Here is a 16,634-nt window from a genome sequence, read left to right as displayed (position 1 = left end):
TTGTGTGAATGTTTTTGGATACGTGTCTTATTATCACCCCAACAGCCCTGGTATCTAGGCTAGAGTGCTGATCAACACCCCATTATGCAGTTTATTGTGAATGCCATAGAGACATGAATAAACACATGGAAACTAGATCTGAAAAGTTCTGCAAATTTAGCTTTGTTTGTCTTCCTGATCTGTAAGCAGGTATCTTTATTTCTGTTGTTTTATACTCATGCAACTTCTCATCTGTAAAGTGACGTATAAGAAAAACAGCAAACAACACAATGATTGATTGTGCTAGTCAGGGAGATTGTGAGATGTTGTGCTGCAATAATAATGCTTGGCTTGACTCGTTGTTGTGTGCCAGGTAGTTTTTCATTGTGGCATCCTATGTGTTATACAAACTGTGTTTCTGAGAGATGTTGTTCCACACCTTCGATCGCTGTTCTCAGATGTGTATCTCAGAGTGCCTCCTCACATCATTTACTTAGATGTGTTCTGTTGTGTTCATGTTGGTAACTGTACAATTTAAAATACTGGCAGTATTTCAAGAAACCTCTTTGAGAGCAGTTATTCCAAAGCCTAGCAGAATTATTTGATAAGCTTTTGATATCCTAACACAGATGGCTGCCTGCATGCAATAACAGTAATACAGGGATTGATGAACAAACTCCTAATTCATGCTCACTGCAGGGACCGGAGGACGAACTGGAACAAGTGCAAAGATTAATGGGAGAGGTAATGTGTGAGGGCAAGAACACACATTCAATCTTTGTTGTGAAACATGTTTCACTAGATTTATTTCCTGGAGTAAACCAAGCATATTTAATTAAACATTGATTCATTATATGTGTTGCCATCAGTCAACTGCTATAGATAAGAGATCAATTAAAATAAGCTTGATATTAAGAAAAAGCAAAACAACTATCAAGTCTTCAAGCTTAATCATCTGCTTTTAGATCATTTTCTTTCTAAATTTTAAAACCGTCCAAATAAAATATGTACAATACATGTCATTCTACAGATTCATGACCATTAGCCAATCTGATAGTTCATTTATAACCACAGATGCTTTTTGGGGTGAGAAAAGATGGTTGTAAATATGAATTGTCTAAAATACTTTAAAAATTTAATTTAAAAATTATTGTCTGTAAAATAATTTAGCAGATACTTTAGCACTATGTCAAGGTTTCAATTATGTCCCTTTTTATTATTCCCCCGTCATGCACTTCCAACTTCTTGCTCATACACACAGACAGACCTTTGTGTTTAAGTTTCCTCTTGGCAGTCTGAAGGCACACACAGTGTCAGGATTAATATGTTGTGATCAAGGCAAGGGAGTCACAGTGAACGCTTTCATGTTTGGGTCTTACATTGACTTGAGGATCTCTGTCAGCAGAGCGTGTTAAAGAGGTGTAATGTTTTCAATGCGTACGTAGGATTCATTTGAGTGAGATGGCTGGATTCAGAAACCAAATCGGAAAGAATAATTATATTTTAACTGTATTGAGAGGTACTACCCAAGACAATTCGAAAGTCTTTGCAATTCCAGGCAGAAATGAAAGGCATGTAAGCAATTAAAGTTCACTCTCTCAGTTATTTCTACAAGGTATAAACTGATTGTAATTTCTGTCTGCCTATAAGAGAGGGTTGCTTTACAGAAACTGTCCTGAGGGAGGTTGAAAATTGCCTTTTTTTCTAAACAAACAATATTCACATTACCGTTGCTACACTTTCGATACTATTCTACAGATTGCTGTGCTGTTTGCTTCAAATACTGACAAACAAGTTTTACAACAGTGAATTGACAAGGTCAAGCAATGACTTTGGATACGGCTCTGTTTATTAGGCAGAAGACGGTTGTTTTGAGGAGTGGAAGAAAAGCAGAAACTGGAAGGGTAGTGAAGGGTAGTGCTGTGGTCGTCTACTTTATACATTGTGATTCTCCTTGTTTTATCCTGGAATATTGTAGAAGAAAGGTTTCAAACTAACACTATTCTACAGAGCACAAGACTGACAATGGTGAGGTGCTCATTTCAGCCCATCTGACTTTCGAGGGCTGTTGCTCAGAACCAGATCATTTTTATCAAGTTTGGAATTGCTGTGGTGTAAAATCGACAAGTCTTTGATTTAAAACCACCTTAATAAACACTAGAACTGCAAACATATGGTGTTGTGCTTATAATAGGAACTCTAAATACTTGTGTAAACGTGTAAATATTGCCAAGTCTGCTTTTAAAATAATAAATCAATAAATAAATAAATAAATAATATAAATATAATTTTATAATAAATAAAATAATAATATGTATCAACATCTAAATTACATCATTTAAGTATTGACATTGAAAGCAAGCTAGAATAATATAATACTTGTAATGACTGACTCTTAAGATCTATGTCTCTAAGTACTCAATTAATGAGCCTACAATTACCAAGTAAATTGTCTGAATACCTAAGAGAGACTTTAAGAGCACAATTGATCAGTACATTTTTGGATATTGCAGGATTTTTCTTTCTATCTATAAATATAATGCAGTAAAACTATTTAAAAAACTATATTTAATAACACTATGAATAATAATGCACTATACTAATGCACAGCATACATAACCCTTTCTAAGGTAATTCCTTCAGTCTAATTGTATTTTGTATATTTTTTCCCCATCTGTCTGCTACAATTAATACCTTTATAATTATGTATGAACCTCTGAACCTCCCTTCCTGTTAAGTGTCTTATGCAACTAAAGGCTTGACCTTTATAAAAAAATGCAGATTTTAGCTACTTGACCTCCAACAGTTTCCCCCTCCATAACAATCAATAGACCTTTAGCAACTGACCCAACGAACTCCGGGGGAGAGCGCTGCAAATCATTTAAGTGATCTCCACGATAGTAAATTGAGCCTCATACGAACTCAGCCTCTTGTTTTCTGTGTCCCTGAGGATTAAACATGTCCTAAACTGCAGTAGAGATATTAAACAGTCTTCTGGAGAATCTGCCTGATAAGAGGGTTGATGCGTTTAAGGCATGTACCGCTCAAAATGAACAAGTTCTCCATTCCTCATGTCCACAGGTAATTGTTTGTCCTGGAGATGCTCCCAGATGGGCACTGAAGATTGCTATTTTTCACAAGGGAACTGCCCTTAAGATCCCCTGTCCAAAATAATCAGGAGGCTGCATCCGTGGGCCCTATCCAGGCTACAGAAATAGAGACAGTGTGCCCAAGATTAAAGCTTGGATCAACTAATACACCTTTTTCCCCCTCAAATGAATGCCAATTATTTGGGCTAACAACCTTGCACAAACAGATCAGATCATATAAACAAAAAGCAGAAGAAGGTCAGTGAGGATATAGTCATTAAAACTGTTAAAGAATGGTCAGTGAGAAACACACAGTGTATGATCTGAAATCCGATACCTAATGATAAACTAACTGGGTGAAAAGAAGGAAAGAATCTGAAATTAGGGATGGACCGCACCCAGAAATTAATTAATAACCAAGTAGAACAATTTACAGAATGTTTCTTGTTCTTTGTAATTCAAAAGCTAATTATACGGTGCCATTTCAACTCACACCTTCCTTTAGTGCTTGTTATGTATGTTTTTCTTGTTGCACGAAGGGTCTTATTTAGGGATTTTGTACATTTGAATACTGATGTATCACATTGATTTTGTGTTTGCACCTTATTTCTTGGAGCAATGAAATGAGATGTGAAATGAGTTATATTATTTTTACTTGACTATAAAAATTATTTTTCGCATAATGTTGCTTTCTTGTTGATAGTCGTTTATGAACCTATGCTAACTTTAAACATGTACATTTAAAATCATAATAAATCATTGATTACCATTGTCTGTGTTTGTACCATACATTTCAGAGGCAAAGCTTGTGTTTTTCCTTGTGCAGAAACCGGACAGATAGAAATGAAGTAGCAAACAATGGTCAGAACTATGGTTAAACAGTTTGGTCCTATTGGAGACTTTATGGACAAAAATGATTAAAGTGCATGTTCATCACCAGCAAAGGAACAGTAAATACTACATGTATTAGCCAAAGTTATAGCTGAAAAACTGAATCTACTAAAACTACATCTGAAAGCAAGAATAAGCACAAGAGGAAACAATAAAAGCACAGAATAAATAATTACAATAGGAAATAATCCATGGACAAGCCCTGATGATTCATTTGGTCTGTATACACATTATTATTTTACTTGGCTCTTACAGAAGCAATCAGCTTCTTTGGGACTCTTTGGGTACGCAATCTGTATATTACATGTACTATACAAACATACTCAATGTATTTGGACACTTTGGTCAGATGATTTGCCTTTGTGCTTTGTGCAGTGTGTGAGGCCCAGGTCATGTTTAAATACACAGGAATGGTGTCCATTGTTACACATTGTAGATCTAAACTGGTTTGGGCCAGTTTTTAATCGACTCATGTATTTAAAATCCTCTTTTCATGTATTCACATTCCCATTCTCATACAGCACTGCAAAGGAGAATTCACTAAGTCATGCTTAGCTAACCTGTTTGCTGAACCCCTCTTCAAATTCTATACTCCTACATCAAATGTTCTCCTTCAGAATATTTATTATTTTAATATTGTCGTTTTTTTGCTAGCCAAGTTCCTCAACAAATTAATTAGTGGAATAATTAGCGGCTAATGGAAGCAGCTGGCTTGATGGTGCTCGCCCTTGGGGATGTGCTCCGATAATGCAATTGTGAAGTGTCGTGCACAAATGACACAGTATGGCAAGTTGTTTTAACATTTAATCTTCAAATTAGTGATCTCGACAATTGTATTTTTGATATCAAAAAAATAATTTCTATCACAGAATGAATTGCTGATATCAAGAAAGCAAGTGTAATTGGTCAATACCTTCATTGTGAATCTATGTATTAATCTCTTTGGACTGATTATTGTGTACCTGAAAACAATACCAAATGCTTTAGGTATAGCGCCAATGATGTAACATTAGTCTGTGCTTTCATATAGCAATTGAGACGTGTGAATAAATACACAGCCTCATTCTGGCAAGTTTTATCAACACCTTCCCTTCTGCTCCATTAACCACCAGCATCAGAAAAACAATAATGGCAACTGCAGTGCTGTGGGCTTTTGTACACATATTACTTCTACCCTTATAAGAACTACTAATCATAACAGTATTAGAAATAACTTAATTATTATTACTTATTATTATTATTATTATTATTATTATTATTATTATTATTATTATTATTATTATTATTACTGTCTTCTGTAGTTTTCACTGCCTCCCAGACTGACAGGGAAGGCGAGCTCTTTCATCATCTCTGTCCAGCGTAACAACTCATGTCAACCACTGTTCATTAGTTGCACGATATAATTTGTAGATCAACGTCTCATTTCAGCGCATCCCGTAATATGTAAATAAACCCTCCTGTAATTGTATTATTAATGAGGTCGTTTGCTTTTGGACAACTATATTCTTTCTCTAAAATAAACCTGCGTGTAAAGGGGGAAGCAGAACTGTCATGTCAGCAAGAGAGGTGTGTCGTCATGATATCAGTTTCTGCAGGTCATTTGCCCCTATGAGGGCTGTAGTGGAGCAAAGCTGATTCATTTTATGACCAGTTGGTGATTTTGGAAAGAAACTAAAAGTATTTCTGAGTAGATTTTGAATATATATTTGTATATGGTGCTACAAAGACAGTGTAGCTGTAGTCACTCAAATATTATTCATAGCTATGAGGTTTCAGCAAAAAAAAGGATTCAAAATATAACCCCTACTCTCAAGGTATTATAATAGTCCAATTGAAACTTCTGACTTGCTGCATACATTTATGCGTCCTTCCTCTTGGAAACTATAAAACAAGACTGAATCAAACATTTAAATATGTGCCTTTTCCAAGAGAGATGCCACGGTGTTTGTTACCAATTATGGTATGTATTTCTGTTCCAGTGTCTCTTCTCTTTTCTCTCTGTCTATCTGGACACAATAGACTCGGCACGTGACGCTACAATTATACATCTTCCTGCATTGCGAACCAGTGGGATTATTAATGTATTTATTTGTTTGGACTGCTTTTATATGAACATCACAAAGACAACCCTCGAAGCCTTTCAGATACTTCACAATGAGCCACAATGAACATGAGCGAGGCAGAAAACTTTTAATGTCTTTGCACTGCCAGGCACCCCATCTCACTTTACAGAGCGTTTGTCTGGAGCGCCAATGGAAGATTGGGCAGAAATAGTGCTATTCAAATTGAGGATCAATCTTTTGAGGGAGAACAGCTGCTTTGTTAGGAGTGTGTAGACAATTAAGGCTTGTCACCAGTGTTTCCTGTAGTTTTTCTGTGAATAAATACACATATTCAAGGTAACAGCCGAGTGTCACAATCTATCTCAATGCCTGCTCTGCGTAGATAATAAATCATTCAACTTCAATGTGTTCATTCCTAACGTGCAGCCCAGAGGTGGGTGACAAATCAAAATTGCCAAGTGTTTTTAGACCAGTTTTTCATATTGGTTGGAAGCTGATAAAAGGGACGTTTCACTGCCTTGTAAGAGAGAATGTTAAAGGCAAAATAAATTGGAAACTTAAAGAGGCAAATGTATCCTTCAATTAGTAGGGTCACATAGCTGTAATAATGATTGTGGTGTAATATAACTGGCGTGTACTGCGTCCATTTAAAGCAAGAGTTATGGATGTGATTACAGCAGGGCAGATACAGATTCTGACTTAAAATAACTTTTCTCTTCCTGTGTGTTAGTATGATTGAGTTTGAAGGTTGTGGGTGAATGGGAAGTATTTATGTTTCTTATGACCTGCATTAACTCATTACCTAGCTTGCATTTTTTCACAAATCTTTGTTTTCAAGATGTTCAATGTTTCAAAACTTTTTACACAACAAACAATTAAATGGGTAATGCCTGAACCTTCCTGTCAGTTGGTGGCAGTGTTTTAATTGATTAGGACAATATATCCTGCATAATAAGACAAAAAAAAAAAAGGAAAAACAAAAACATACTTAGAGTGTGTGTTACATTATGATATTGTTCACAAAGCTCAGAAATTGAGTGGAGTGTGTAAGGTTGATTAGTTATACAGTACGAAAATACCAAGGTTAGCTGTAGATGTAGCATCATTTTAAAGTGAGGTCAGAAATGCATGTAGTAAAAATAAAACTGTATGTGGAGGATTATTTGTTGTGTGGATGATGTGAAAATTACCCCCTCAGAAGGAGAGAACTTGACATATGGAGCCTGTAGCAGCATATTAACTGAATTAGGTATTTTGTTTTCAGCACTTGCCTATGGTGAGCGGTAAATGATCCTCTTGACGGGTCTTGCGGAAGCTGTCATCTATACTTGTAGTAGCTAGTAAAGCTGTTTGCATCCTAAATTAATGTTTTATTATAATTATAAGTCATAAGACTCAGTTTAATGGTGCACTTCAGCTACAGTTTTGTAAACGGATGTCATAGGTTGATGAATTTCCCTGCATGCCCTAGTTTTGACACAAATGTATGACCATAATAAAACATTGTAAAGCATTTCTTTTCTTTTCATCTAGTAATGAAGGGAAACTGAACAGTACAAAACCTGACAGATCGTTACAGTTTTAATACAGCTGCAAATTTTAGTTAGAAATGCTGACAGATTGATTTCCTTAACAAGAAGACCGCTTAATACAATGGTTATTTAAAATGAATGGTGAATACCATCAAGCCACAAACAAAATTGCTCTTGTTGGTGACTGCATTAAATGTGTGATTCATTGTAAATAGATTTTCTGGTTTGTATGTATTTTTTTGCAAGTGATCTGTCTGTCCAGTGTTTTTATGTGGGTTTAATTGAGCTGGGTTTGTGCAAAAACACAGTTCAAGTAGTTCAAGTATTTCCTATACACATGTCACATGGGATTAAGTGACCCACTACTTTAACAAGACTTATTTTGCATTATACATTCAAAATGGATAGTGAAATGACATCTGTAGAGATGTGTGTTATTCCATACAGATTTAGTAGACTACGTGGACTGTTTGCTGTAAACAGAAATGTTAGACACACTTTCTTTCAATTAATATCAACATGTTATTCTCTTAAACAAATTCAAATAATAAGCAGTCTTGTCTAGTGGTTTCTTTTCCTGTAGGGTAGCCGTTGTTTTGCAAATTTCATATTACAGGACACATTGTTGCCTTTACAATAAGTGAATCACTATTTCATGATCATCTCTATGCAGCCTATAACATTTATTTTGTATATAATATAACTTTGGTTCCTTCTCTTTCCCTGCTTTGAGCTTCCACAAATTGCATTACGTGGATCTAATATTATTGTGTAAATGCATTTGCATAGTGCTGAGTAGGGGGCTGCCAAGTGCTTAAAGCCATACTTAAAAACACTGTCATTGCGTGCGGTTCATCTTTATATCATATCAGTCATTCTTACTGGCTACAGACCCTAACATTATACAGCTTAACACATATTTAAGAAAATGAATGATTTATGTTTTATGAATCTGTACCCGTTCATGCTCCATGCGTTTTTCTGTCTGATTGGTATAATGCACCTCAGCACAAAGCAGTGTGTTGCACGATTGAGAAGGTGTCATTTTTTTTCATTCAGTTCAACAGATTTCAAAACAATGATATCTACAATGCATATACTGCATTCTCCAGCATTTGCTGTTGTCTAGGTTTGCAAGACCATTTAAAATCCATGCATATTATTGATGCCCAAGTGGATCAAAGAATAGTGTTTTGAAGAGTTACTACGAGCACGATGTGACAGTGCACTAAAACAGTTTAAAAAGAATGAAAAGATTAATTTGTGAGTTTCAATACTTGGTTGCAAATCCTTTGCAGTCAATGACTGCCTGAAGTCTGGAACCCATAGACATCACCAGATGCAGGGTTTCTTCCCTGGTGATGCTCTGCCAGGCCTGCACTGCAGCTGTCTTTAGTTCCTGCTTATTCTTGGGGTGTTTCCTTTCAAATCCATTGTGGTGGTGTACAGAACCAAAATTATGACAATTGTGTCACTGTCCAAATATGTATGGACCTAACTGTATATGTATTTCCTAGAAAGAAATCAATGGAGATAAATCTCAATACCAACATTTTCCCCAAATAATCTGAATTCTGCCATTTCTTAATTACAGTGCAGGAATGTGTGGAGTAGTATGGACTGTGGAGAGTTTCATACACTTCACTAAAATATTTTCCCATCAGACCCAAATCAAAACCTATGCATATGAGAATAATGAATGCAATAAACAGGACACGTTATATATACATTCAATGTGTGTGTGTGAAAAAGGAGTAAACACAGTACACAGGTAATCAGATGGCAACAGCAGTGAGAGCAGCTGGAAGGACATCTGTAAAGGTAAATGTGTGTTATTGCTGAGCCACATCAAGGTGATGCAGTGGCATCCTACAGTCAATGGACTTCAGATCGATTCCTGGAAAGGATATAATTATATGTGAGAATGGCATTGCTTAGTGTGAGGTTCCAGTTGCTAAAGTTTTCAATTTGCAAAGGGGTTTATGAATATAATGTGAATCATCTCAAGTGTGAAGGATTTGTGCTTGGTAGAGCTAGGCTAGTTCATACAGATTTATACCAATTGTTTATGAATATGAATATCTCGAAATGACACAAAACAACTGAAACTGAAAATACTGTACATGAGTTTTGAAATCTCTTGTGTGAATGTGTTAAGCAATTTATATCGGTATATGTAATGGTTTACTTTTTATATCTGGTTAGCATGTTTACATGAAGACCAGGCCAGACATGCCTGTAATGAAGTTAAATAGTATGTCAGCCTTTTCATGTCTGAATGACTGGGTGGTTAATTAATTAAACAATGTGCTAATTGTGATACAGTTGTCCAATAGGAACATAACTGGCTCATTGTAGCAAAGTGGGGGGACTTTTTGACAAAATGTCCTCTAAATATTACACAAGACTCGTAAGAACAAGAGGTTACTGATAAGATTACACTTTTCTGCAGATCTGGGCCTTTTGCTTGTTAGTGACATTATGAAAGAAAAAGCTGTGGAATTGCCATTGTCTACAGTAGATAATTATTAAAGGGGTTTTCAAATCCAGTCACTTGTTTATTATATTTACTACTAATAATAATGTATTTATTTATTTATTTATTTATTTATTTATTTATTATTATTTTTTATTTATTTAATCTAAGTAATTTCCTTTCTCTCCCAGGGCACCTTTATTTCTCTTTTCTGATTGAAGTATCTGCTTTATTTGACAGGCCTGCTGAGCTCAATAAGATCCTCATCCCTTGGCTGAAGGACGTACACAAGAAGATGTTGATTCCCATAAAACCCAAGCTGTGAGGAGATGCCGTTGTCCAGTCCCTGTGACACTACATGTGAGTGAGGACTGACCACGAGGAGTGATGGGAAATATATCTGTGTCTCATTACTGATCAGGATATTGAATGTCAGCGTCGCACTGACAATTAATCAACGTACTTCTAATACAATACAACCAAGTCTATATCGAATATAAGAGTGTAATAAAAGCAAACAGACCACCTGTTTTTGTGGTTAAAATGCTATTTGATCTGCATGTTTTTTTAAGGATGAAAACAGGCTGACCTCATGACAACAAACATTCAAACCAATAAAGTAGGCTGATACCATTTTTATTAATCATTAAGTTCTATATTTCTGTATGGTTGTATTGTGTATTTGCTCTAGTCTAAGACCAGCAGGTAATAATAATCATTTGCATTAAAGACCATTTCTGTTCTGAAAAATGTCTGACACACAAGGCAAATTTGAAAGGCTAATCATATAATTATATTGATACAGTGCTGTAATCTTACAGGTATTTTACATTCCTATCTTTTGCATTGCCTGCCTACCTTTTTACCGACAAAAGGCCTACATTCTCCTTTCAGAGCACATCGGAGAACACAAAAGGGGCTTGTGTATCAGAACAATATAATTGTACTGCAAAACACCAGGATATAGGGGAGTAATGAGTCAGGTGGTTGGGCCTTTTTTTCAGGGGACGAGGTAAATACGGGGAAATTGATAATAAACCTTCCAGTTGTCCACAATATCTCAAAGGTGATGAGGTGGAATTGTATCCAATGGGCATGACAAAGGGGCATCATATTTACTCATTGTCTATATTATTGGTTATTCAGTAGCCAATATAACTTGTTCAGTTTGCATATTAATCAGCTTTTATCACATATATGTATCACTGTCACCTGTTTCTCTCTATACTTTTATTACCAAATAAACATCTTATTGAAGCATCTTTGTCCTGTGGTTTCCTTACACTTGACAGGATTGAAGTTTGGGATATTTACAGCTTAAAGATAGTGGAGATGCAGGAGATGGGGACAGGGAGATGTGAAAACTGAGTGTTTAACAGACCATGGAAAGACACAAGAAAAAGACCTCTGTAGAAAACTGACACAATGTACAGTTTTTCTTACCAGTTCCAAAATACTTCTGTCACGTCCTAGGTCTACTCATCCCCAAGTCCACCGCCAGACACAATTCTGTCTGGCTCTTTCCCATCATCTGATTATATTACCATCCCCAGCTCATCAACCAATTTCAACACCTGTCAACCCAGCTCTCTATTTATACTCCTTTGTTTCCACAATTCATTGCAAGGTCTTGTCTTGCCTCTGCAGCATTACTGAGCATTTCCCTTTTGAGTTTTCTTGGTTTCCTGTATTATTGACCCTCACCTGTTTCTCCGTCTCCATCCTTGGATTATCCTTCTGCACCCTGTCCGCTTGATCAATTGACCCATTGCCTGTGACCCTGACTAAACCCTTTGCCTACTCTACATTGCCCTGTTTGATGGTATCCTGACTTCTGCTTATTTCTGACCTGCCTCTGTTGTGGTCCTCCACATCACTGTCTGCTCCAGTGTGTCCCTGACAGAAGTCTTGGCCTCTTCATGGACCCAGTGGCTACCCCAGACCTGAAGGCTGCCCTGACCTCCCAGGGTAATATGATTGGGGAGCAACAGAAGATGCTCCAGCTTATTAGGATCACTTGGGACCACCTTCTCAAGGGACTCCCACCACTACCCACTATCGCCCTGGCAGCACATCTTCAGCTGTGGATTTCACCCTGAAGTGACCCGGAATGATCGTGCCTTCCTTAACATTTTTCGCCTAGAACTTAACTTCGACCTGCAAGCCGAAGTGGCACACCGAGATTAAACTCTCGATCTAGAACTGGTGTACAGCGTCCGCCTGTCAGATGCAGTTACGCACACAGCCTCATGTGCGATGTGGAGCCTATGCAACTGGGTTGTACACACCTGTCATTCTAAGAGAAACAAAGAAGACTGCAGCACTTGCTCTGCCTCTATTGCAGACAGTCCGGTCTTTTCCACAATGCCTGTCCTGTCCTCCTGTGACCCCTGCTCAGTGTAGAGTTTGAGCTAAGATCCAGCTGAGCTCTAAAACTGTTTTTGTGTTTGCTCACTAGATTCAGGGTCCACAGGGAACTTCATTAACCGGATGACAGTGAATCACTACAATATTCCTCTCACACCCTGTGTGCCTCCTTTTCGTGTCAAAGCCATAAACAATCATCCCATTGGTCACAGTCCTGTCACGCAGAAGACTGCTGCGAATTTCTTTTTCTAATGAATCTTATGAATACCTCATCATGCCCTTTGGACTCGTTAATGTCCCCTCAGTATTCCAGTCTTTTGTCAACAAGGTGTTGTGACCTTTTCTGAACCACTTTGTCATTGCATACATAAGAACATAAGAATGTTTGCAATCGGGAGGAGGCCATTCGACCCATCGTGCTCGTTTGGTGTCCATTAATAACTAAGTAATCCAAGGATCCTATCCAGTCTATTTTTGAATGTTCCTAAATTGTCGCTTCAACCACATCACTGGGGAGTTTGTTCCAGATTGTGACTACTCTCTGTGTGAAGAAGTGTCTCCTGTTTTCTGTCTTGAATGCCTTGAATCACAATTTCCATTTGTGTCCCTGGGTCCATGTGTCCATGCAGATCTGGAAAAGCTCCTCTGGTTTGATGTGGTCGATGCCTTTCATGATTTTGAAGACTTGAATCAAATCCCAACATAGTCTCCTCGGTTCCAGGGTGAATAGGTTTAGTTCCCTCAGTCTCTCCAAGTAGGACATTCCCATCAAACCTGGAATAAGTCTCGTTGCTCTCCTCTGAACTGCCTCTAGAGCAGCGATATCTTTCTTGAAGTGTGGAGCCCAGAACTGTACACAGTATTCAGATGAGCTCTAACTAGCGCATTGTACAGTCTGAACATTACTTCCCTGTAATTCTACACTTTTGACAATATACTCTAGCATTTTGCTTTTTTATTACTTCACCACATTGTTTGGATGGGAAAAGTGATGATTCCATGTAAACTCCTTTCTCATGCATTACTTCTTCCAGTTCTGTTCCTCCCATAGTGTAATTATAGTGGACATTTTTGTTACCTGCATGTAATACCTTGCACTTGTCCACAATGAATTTCATCTGCCAGGTGTCAGCCCTCAACTGAATATTATCCAAGTCCCTTTGAATAACATGTGCTGCCGAAATCTGCAAAATCCAGAGTCCAGATCATTAATATACACCGATCAGCCATAACATTATGACCACTGACAAGTGAAGTGAATAACACTGATAATCTCGTTATCATGGCATCTGTCAGTGGGTGGGATATATTAGGCAGCAAGTGAACATTTTGTCCTCAAAGTTTATATGTTAGAAGCAGGAAAAATTGGCAAGCGTAAGGATCTGAGCGACTTTGACAAGGGCCAAATTGTGATGGATAGACTACTGGGTTTCCAAAACTGCAGCTCTTGTGGGGTGTTCCTGGTCTGCAGTGGTCAGTACCTATCAAAAGTGGTCCAAGGAAGGAAAAGTGGTGAACCGGCGACAGGGTCATGGGCGGCCAAGGCTCATTGATGCACGTGGGGAGCGAAGGCTGGCCCGTGTGGTCCGATTCAACAGACAAGCTACTGTAGCTCAAATTGCTGAAAAAGTTCATGCTGGTTCTGATAGAAAGGTGTCAGAACACACAGTGAATTTCAGTTTGTTGCGTATGGGGCTGCGTAGCTGCACACCAGTCAGGGTGCCCATGCTGACCCCTGTCCACTGCCGAAAGCGCCTACAATGGGCACGTGAGCATCAGACCTGGACCACGGAGCAATGGAAGACGGTGGCCTGGTCTGATGAATCACGAGTTCATGGTGTTGACTTGGCCTCCAAATTCCCCAGATCTCAATCCAATCGAGCATCTGTGGGATGTGCTGGACAAACAAGTCCGATCCATGGAGGCCCCACCTCGTAACTTACAGGACTTAAAGGATCTGCTGCTAATGTCTTGGTGCCAGATACCACAGCACACCTTCAGAGGTCTAGTGGAGTTCATGCCTCGACGGGTCAGGGCTGTTTTGGCAGCAAAAGGGGGACCTACACAATATTAGGCAGGTGGTCATAATGTTATGGCTGATCGGTGTAGATTAGAAAACACCATATTGACACTCTCTGTTTCCTATACATCCACCAGTCCATAATCCATCACAAGTGGGAGCTGTGTTGTCTCAATGCCAAGGTCAGCCACCCAAGCTTCACCCATTTGCCTTCTTTTCAAGGAAGCTCTCCCCTGCGGAACATATTACAACATAGACAATCGGGAGCTCCTGGCCATTAAACTGGCCTTTGAAGAGTAGGCACTGGCTGGAGGGCTCCAAACATCCCTTCCTCTTTATCACGGACAACCGGAACTTGGAATATATTCAGGTGGCAAAACAACACCCATCAAGCAAGATGGACTCTCTTCTTTACAGGTTATCATTTCATACTGACCTATTGCAAGGGGTCCAAGAACATCAAAGCTGACTGTCACAGGGAACCACTGCCTGCAGAACCCATTCTGTCCTCCTCCTACATCCTGGCTCCAATCAAATGGAATATCTGGGATCAAATGCAACATGCTCTCACCTCTAATCCTGCCTCTCCTACTTGTCTCACTATCCAGACCTACATCCCTTCCTCTGTACATCCACATTTACTGCAATGGATCCATTCTGTTTACACTTCTGGACATCCAGAGATCCAACACGCCATATCCTCTTCCTTCCTCTTTCTCTGCAAATGATTTTGCCTCCTTCTTCTCCTCCAAGATCATAGACAACTGCAAGCTCAACAGTCCCCCCTCCTCTCCCATCCCACCCAAGATTCCCACTGATCAAGCTTCCTTTTCTTCATTCTCACCTCTCGGACTCTGAATTTTCCTCTCTCCTCCTAGGTCACAAACCCACAATGTGTGCACTGGACCCTCTCCCCACTTGCCTCCTCCAAGCGACTGCTCCTGATCTACTCCCCTTCATTTTGTTTCATTCTGTTTCCTCTCTGCTTTTAAACAAGCTGATGTCATCCCACTCCTCAAGAAACCTACCCTTGACCTCAGAACTACCGCCCTGTCTCCCTACTGCCCTTTCTTTCAAAGACCTTCAAGCGTGCCATCCACCGTCAGCTCTCTGCATTTCTTTCCCATCACTCACTTCTTGATCCTCTGCAATCCGGCTTCTGCACAGCTCACTCCACTGAGACAGCTCTCCTGGCAGTCATTGACTCAGCTGTGCTCGAGCAGCCTCTCTCTCCTCAGTCCTCATCCTCCTTGACCTCTTTGCAGCATTTGACACTGTCGATCACTCCATCCTCCTCTCATGCCTCGTTGACCTTGGAATCTCTGGGACTGCTCTCACCTGGTTCTCCTCCTACCTCAGCTACCAGACGTACCAAGTGACATGGCGAGGTTCCTCATCCACCCCCCACCTCTCCTCACAGGCGTACCCCATGGCTCCGTCCTGGGCCCGCTCCTGTTCTCTCTCTACACTCGCTCCCTGGGCCCCCTCATCGAATCCCATGATTTCCCTTAACATTTTTATGCAGATGATGTCCAAATCTTCCAGTCTTTTCCCTCATCCGACACTCTCAACCCCTCTCGCATCGCTGAGAACTAAGATCTAAGAGCCTAAATGGAAACTCAGGCTATATTTGAATGTAATATTTTCATGGTACGTAAGCAACAATATAGTTTTGATAAAAGTTAGAATCACACTGTACAGGAATTAACTAGGAGTTTCGCCGACACAGCAGACAGAGACATCCACCTTCCTGGCCTGTCCAGAGGAGTCCACAAATTGCCCACTGTGGTCCTCCATTCAAGACCTCTCATGACTGTTGGGGATCAACACACTGGTCCACTGTTTGCCATGCATCTCCTCTTAGTTTTTCATGCTTAGGCCTCCTATGGTGCATGGATGCTGTGACAGGTCCTGTCTGAACAGAGGAGAACTGTAGCCCATCCCTCTTTGGGTAGTATTCTCAACTTGAATGCAACCACCATAATCTGAGAAAGAGAGTACTACCCAAAGTCTTCGAGGTCACCCATGAGCCCTTAGGCTCCAGCAAAAAGAGGCTGTTTGGATTTGCATTGTACTAGTTAAAGCAGACAGAGGAGGGGTCTGATTGAGTGCCAGCACACAGCAACCTATAGGCAGCTTTGTTAGACAATACATTCATGGGTTGCCATGGTAGTGACAGTATCCCCTCACTCTTGTGGTAGTATTCTCTTCTTCAGA

General features: G+C 39.3%; 1 protein-coding gene across 2 annotated transcripts in view; it reads left to right on the top strand.

Moving 5' to 3' along the window:
• Positions 1 to 11,287, top strand: part of ephx2 (epoxide hydrolase 2, cytoplasmic) — a 117,627-nt gene extending 106,340 nt beyond the window's left edge. For both annotated transcript variants that reach the window (XM_066710291.1, XM_066710232.1), the window contains one exon: positions 10,271 to 11,287. In XM_066710291.1, the coding sequence (XP_066566388.1) occupies positions 10,271 to 10,355 (85 nt within the window). In that variant the 3' untranslated portion in view covers positions 10,356 to 11,287. The remainder of the gene's footprint in view (positions 1 to 10,270) is intronic.
• The last annotated feature ends 5,347 nt before the right edge of the window (positions 11,288 to 16,634 follow it).

The sequence above is a fragment of the Amia ocellicauda genome, chromosome 1 (assembly GCF_036373705.1).
Source record: "Amia ocellicauda isolate fAmiCal2 chromosome 1, fAmiCal2.hap1, whole genome shotgun sequence".
Taxonomy (NCBI): domain Eukaryota; kingdom Metazoa; phylum Chordata; class Actinopteri; order Amiiformes; family Amiidae; genus Amia; species Amia ocellicauda.
The sequence above is the reverse complement of the archived record's forward strand: the minus strand, read 5'-3'. Positions and strand labels throughout refer to the sequence as shown.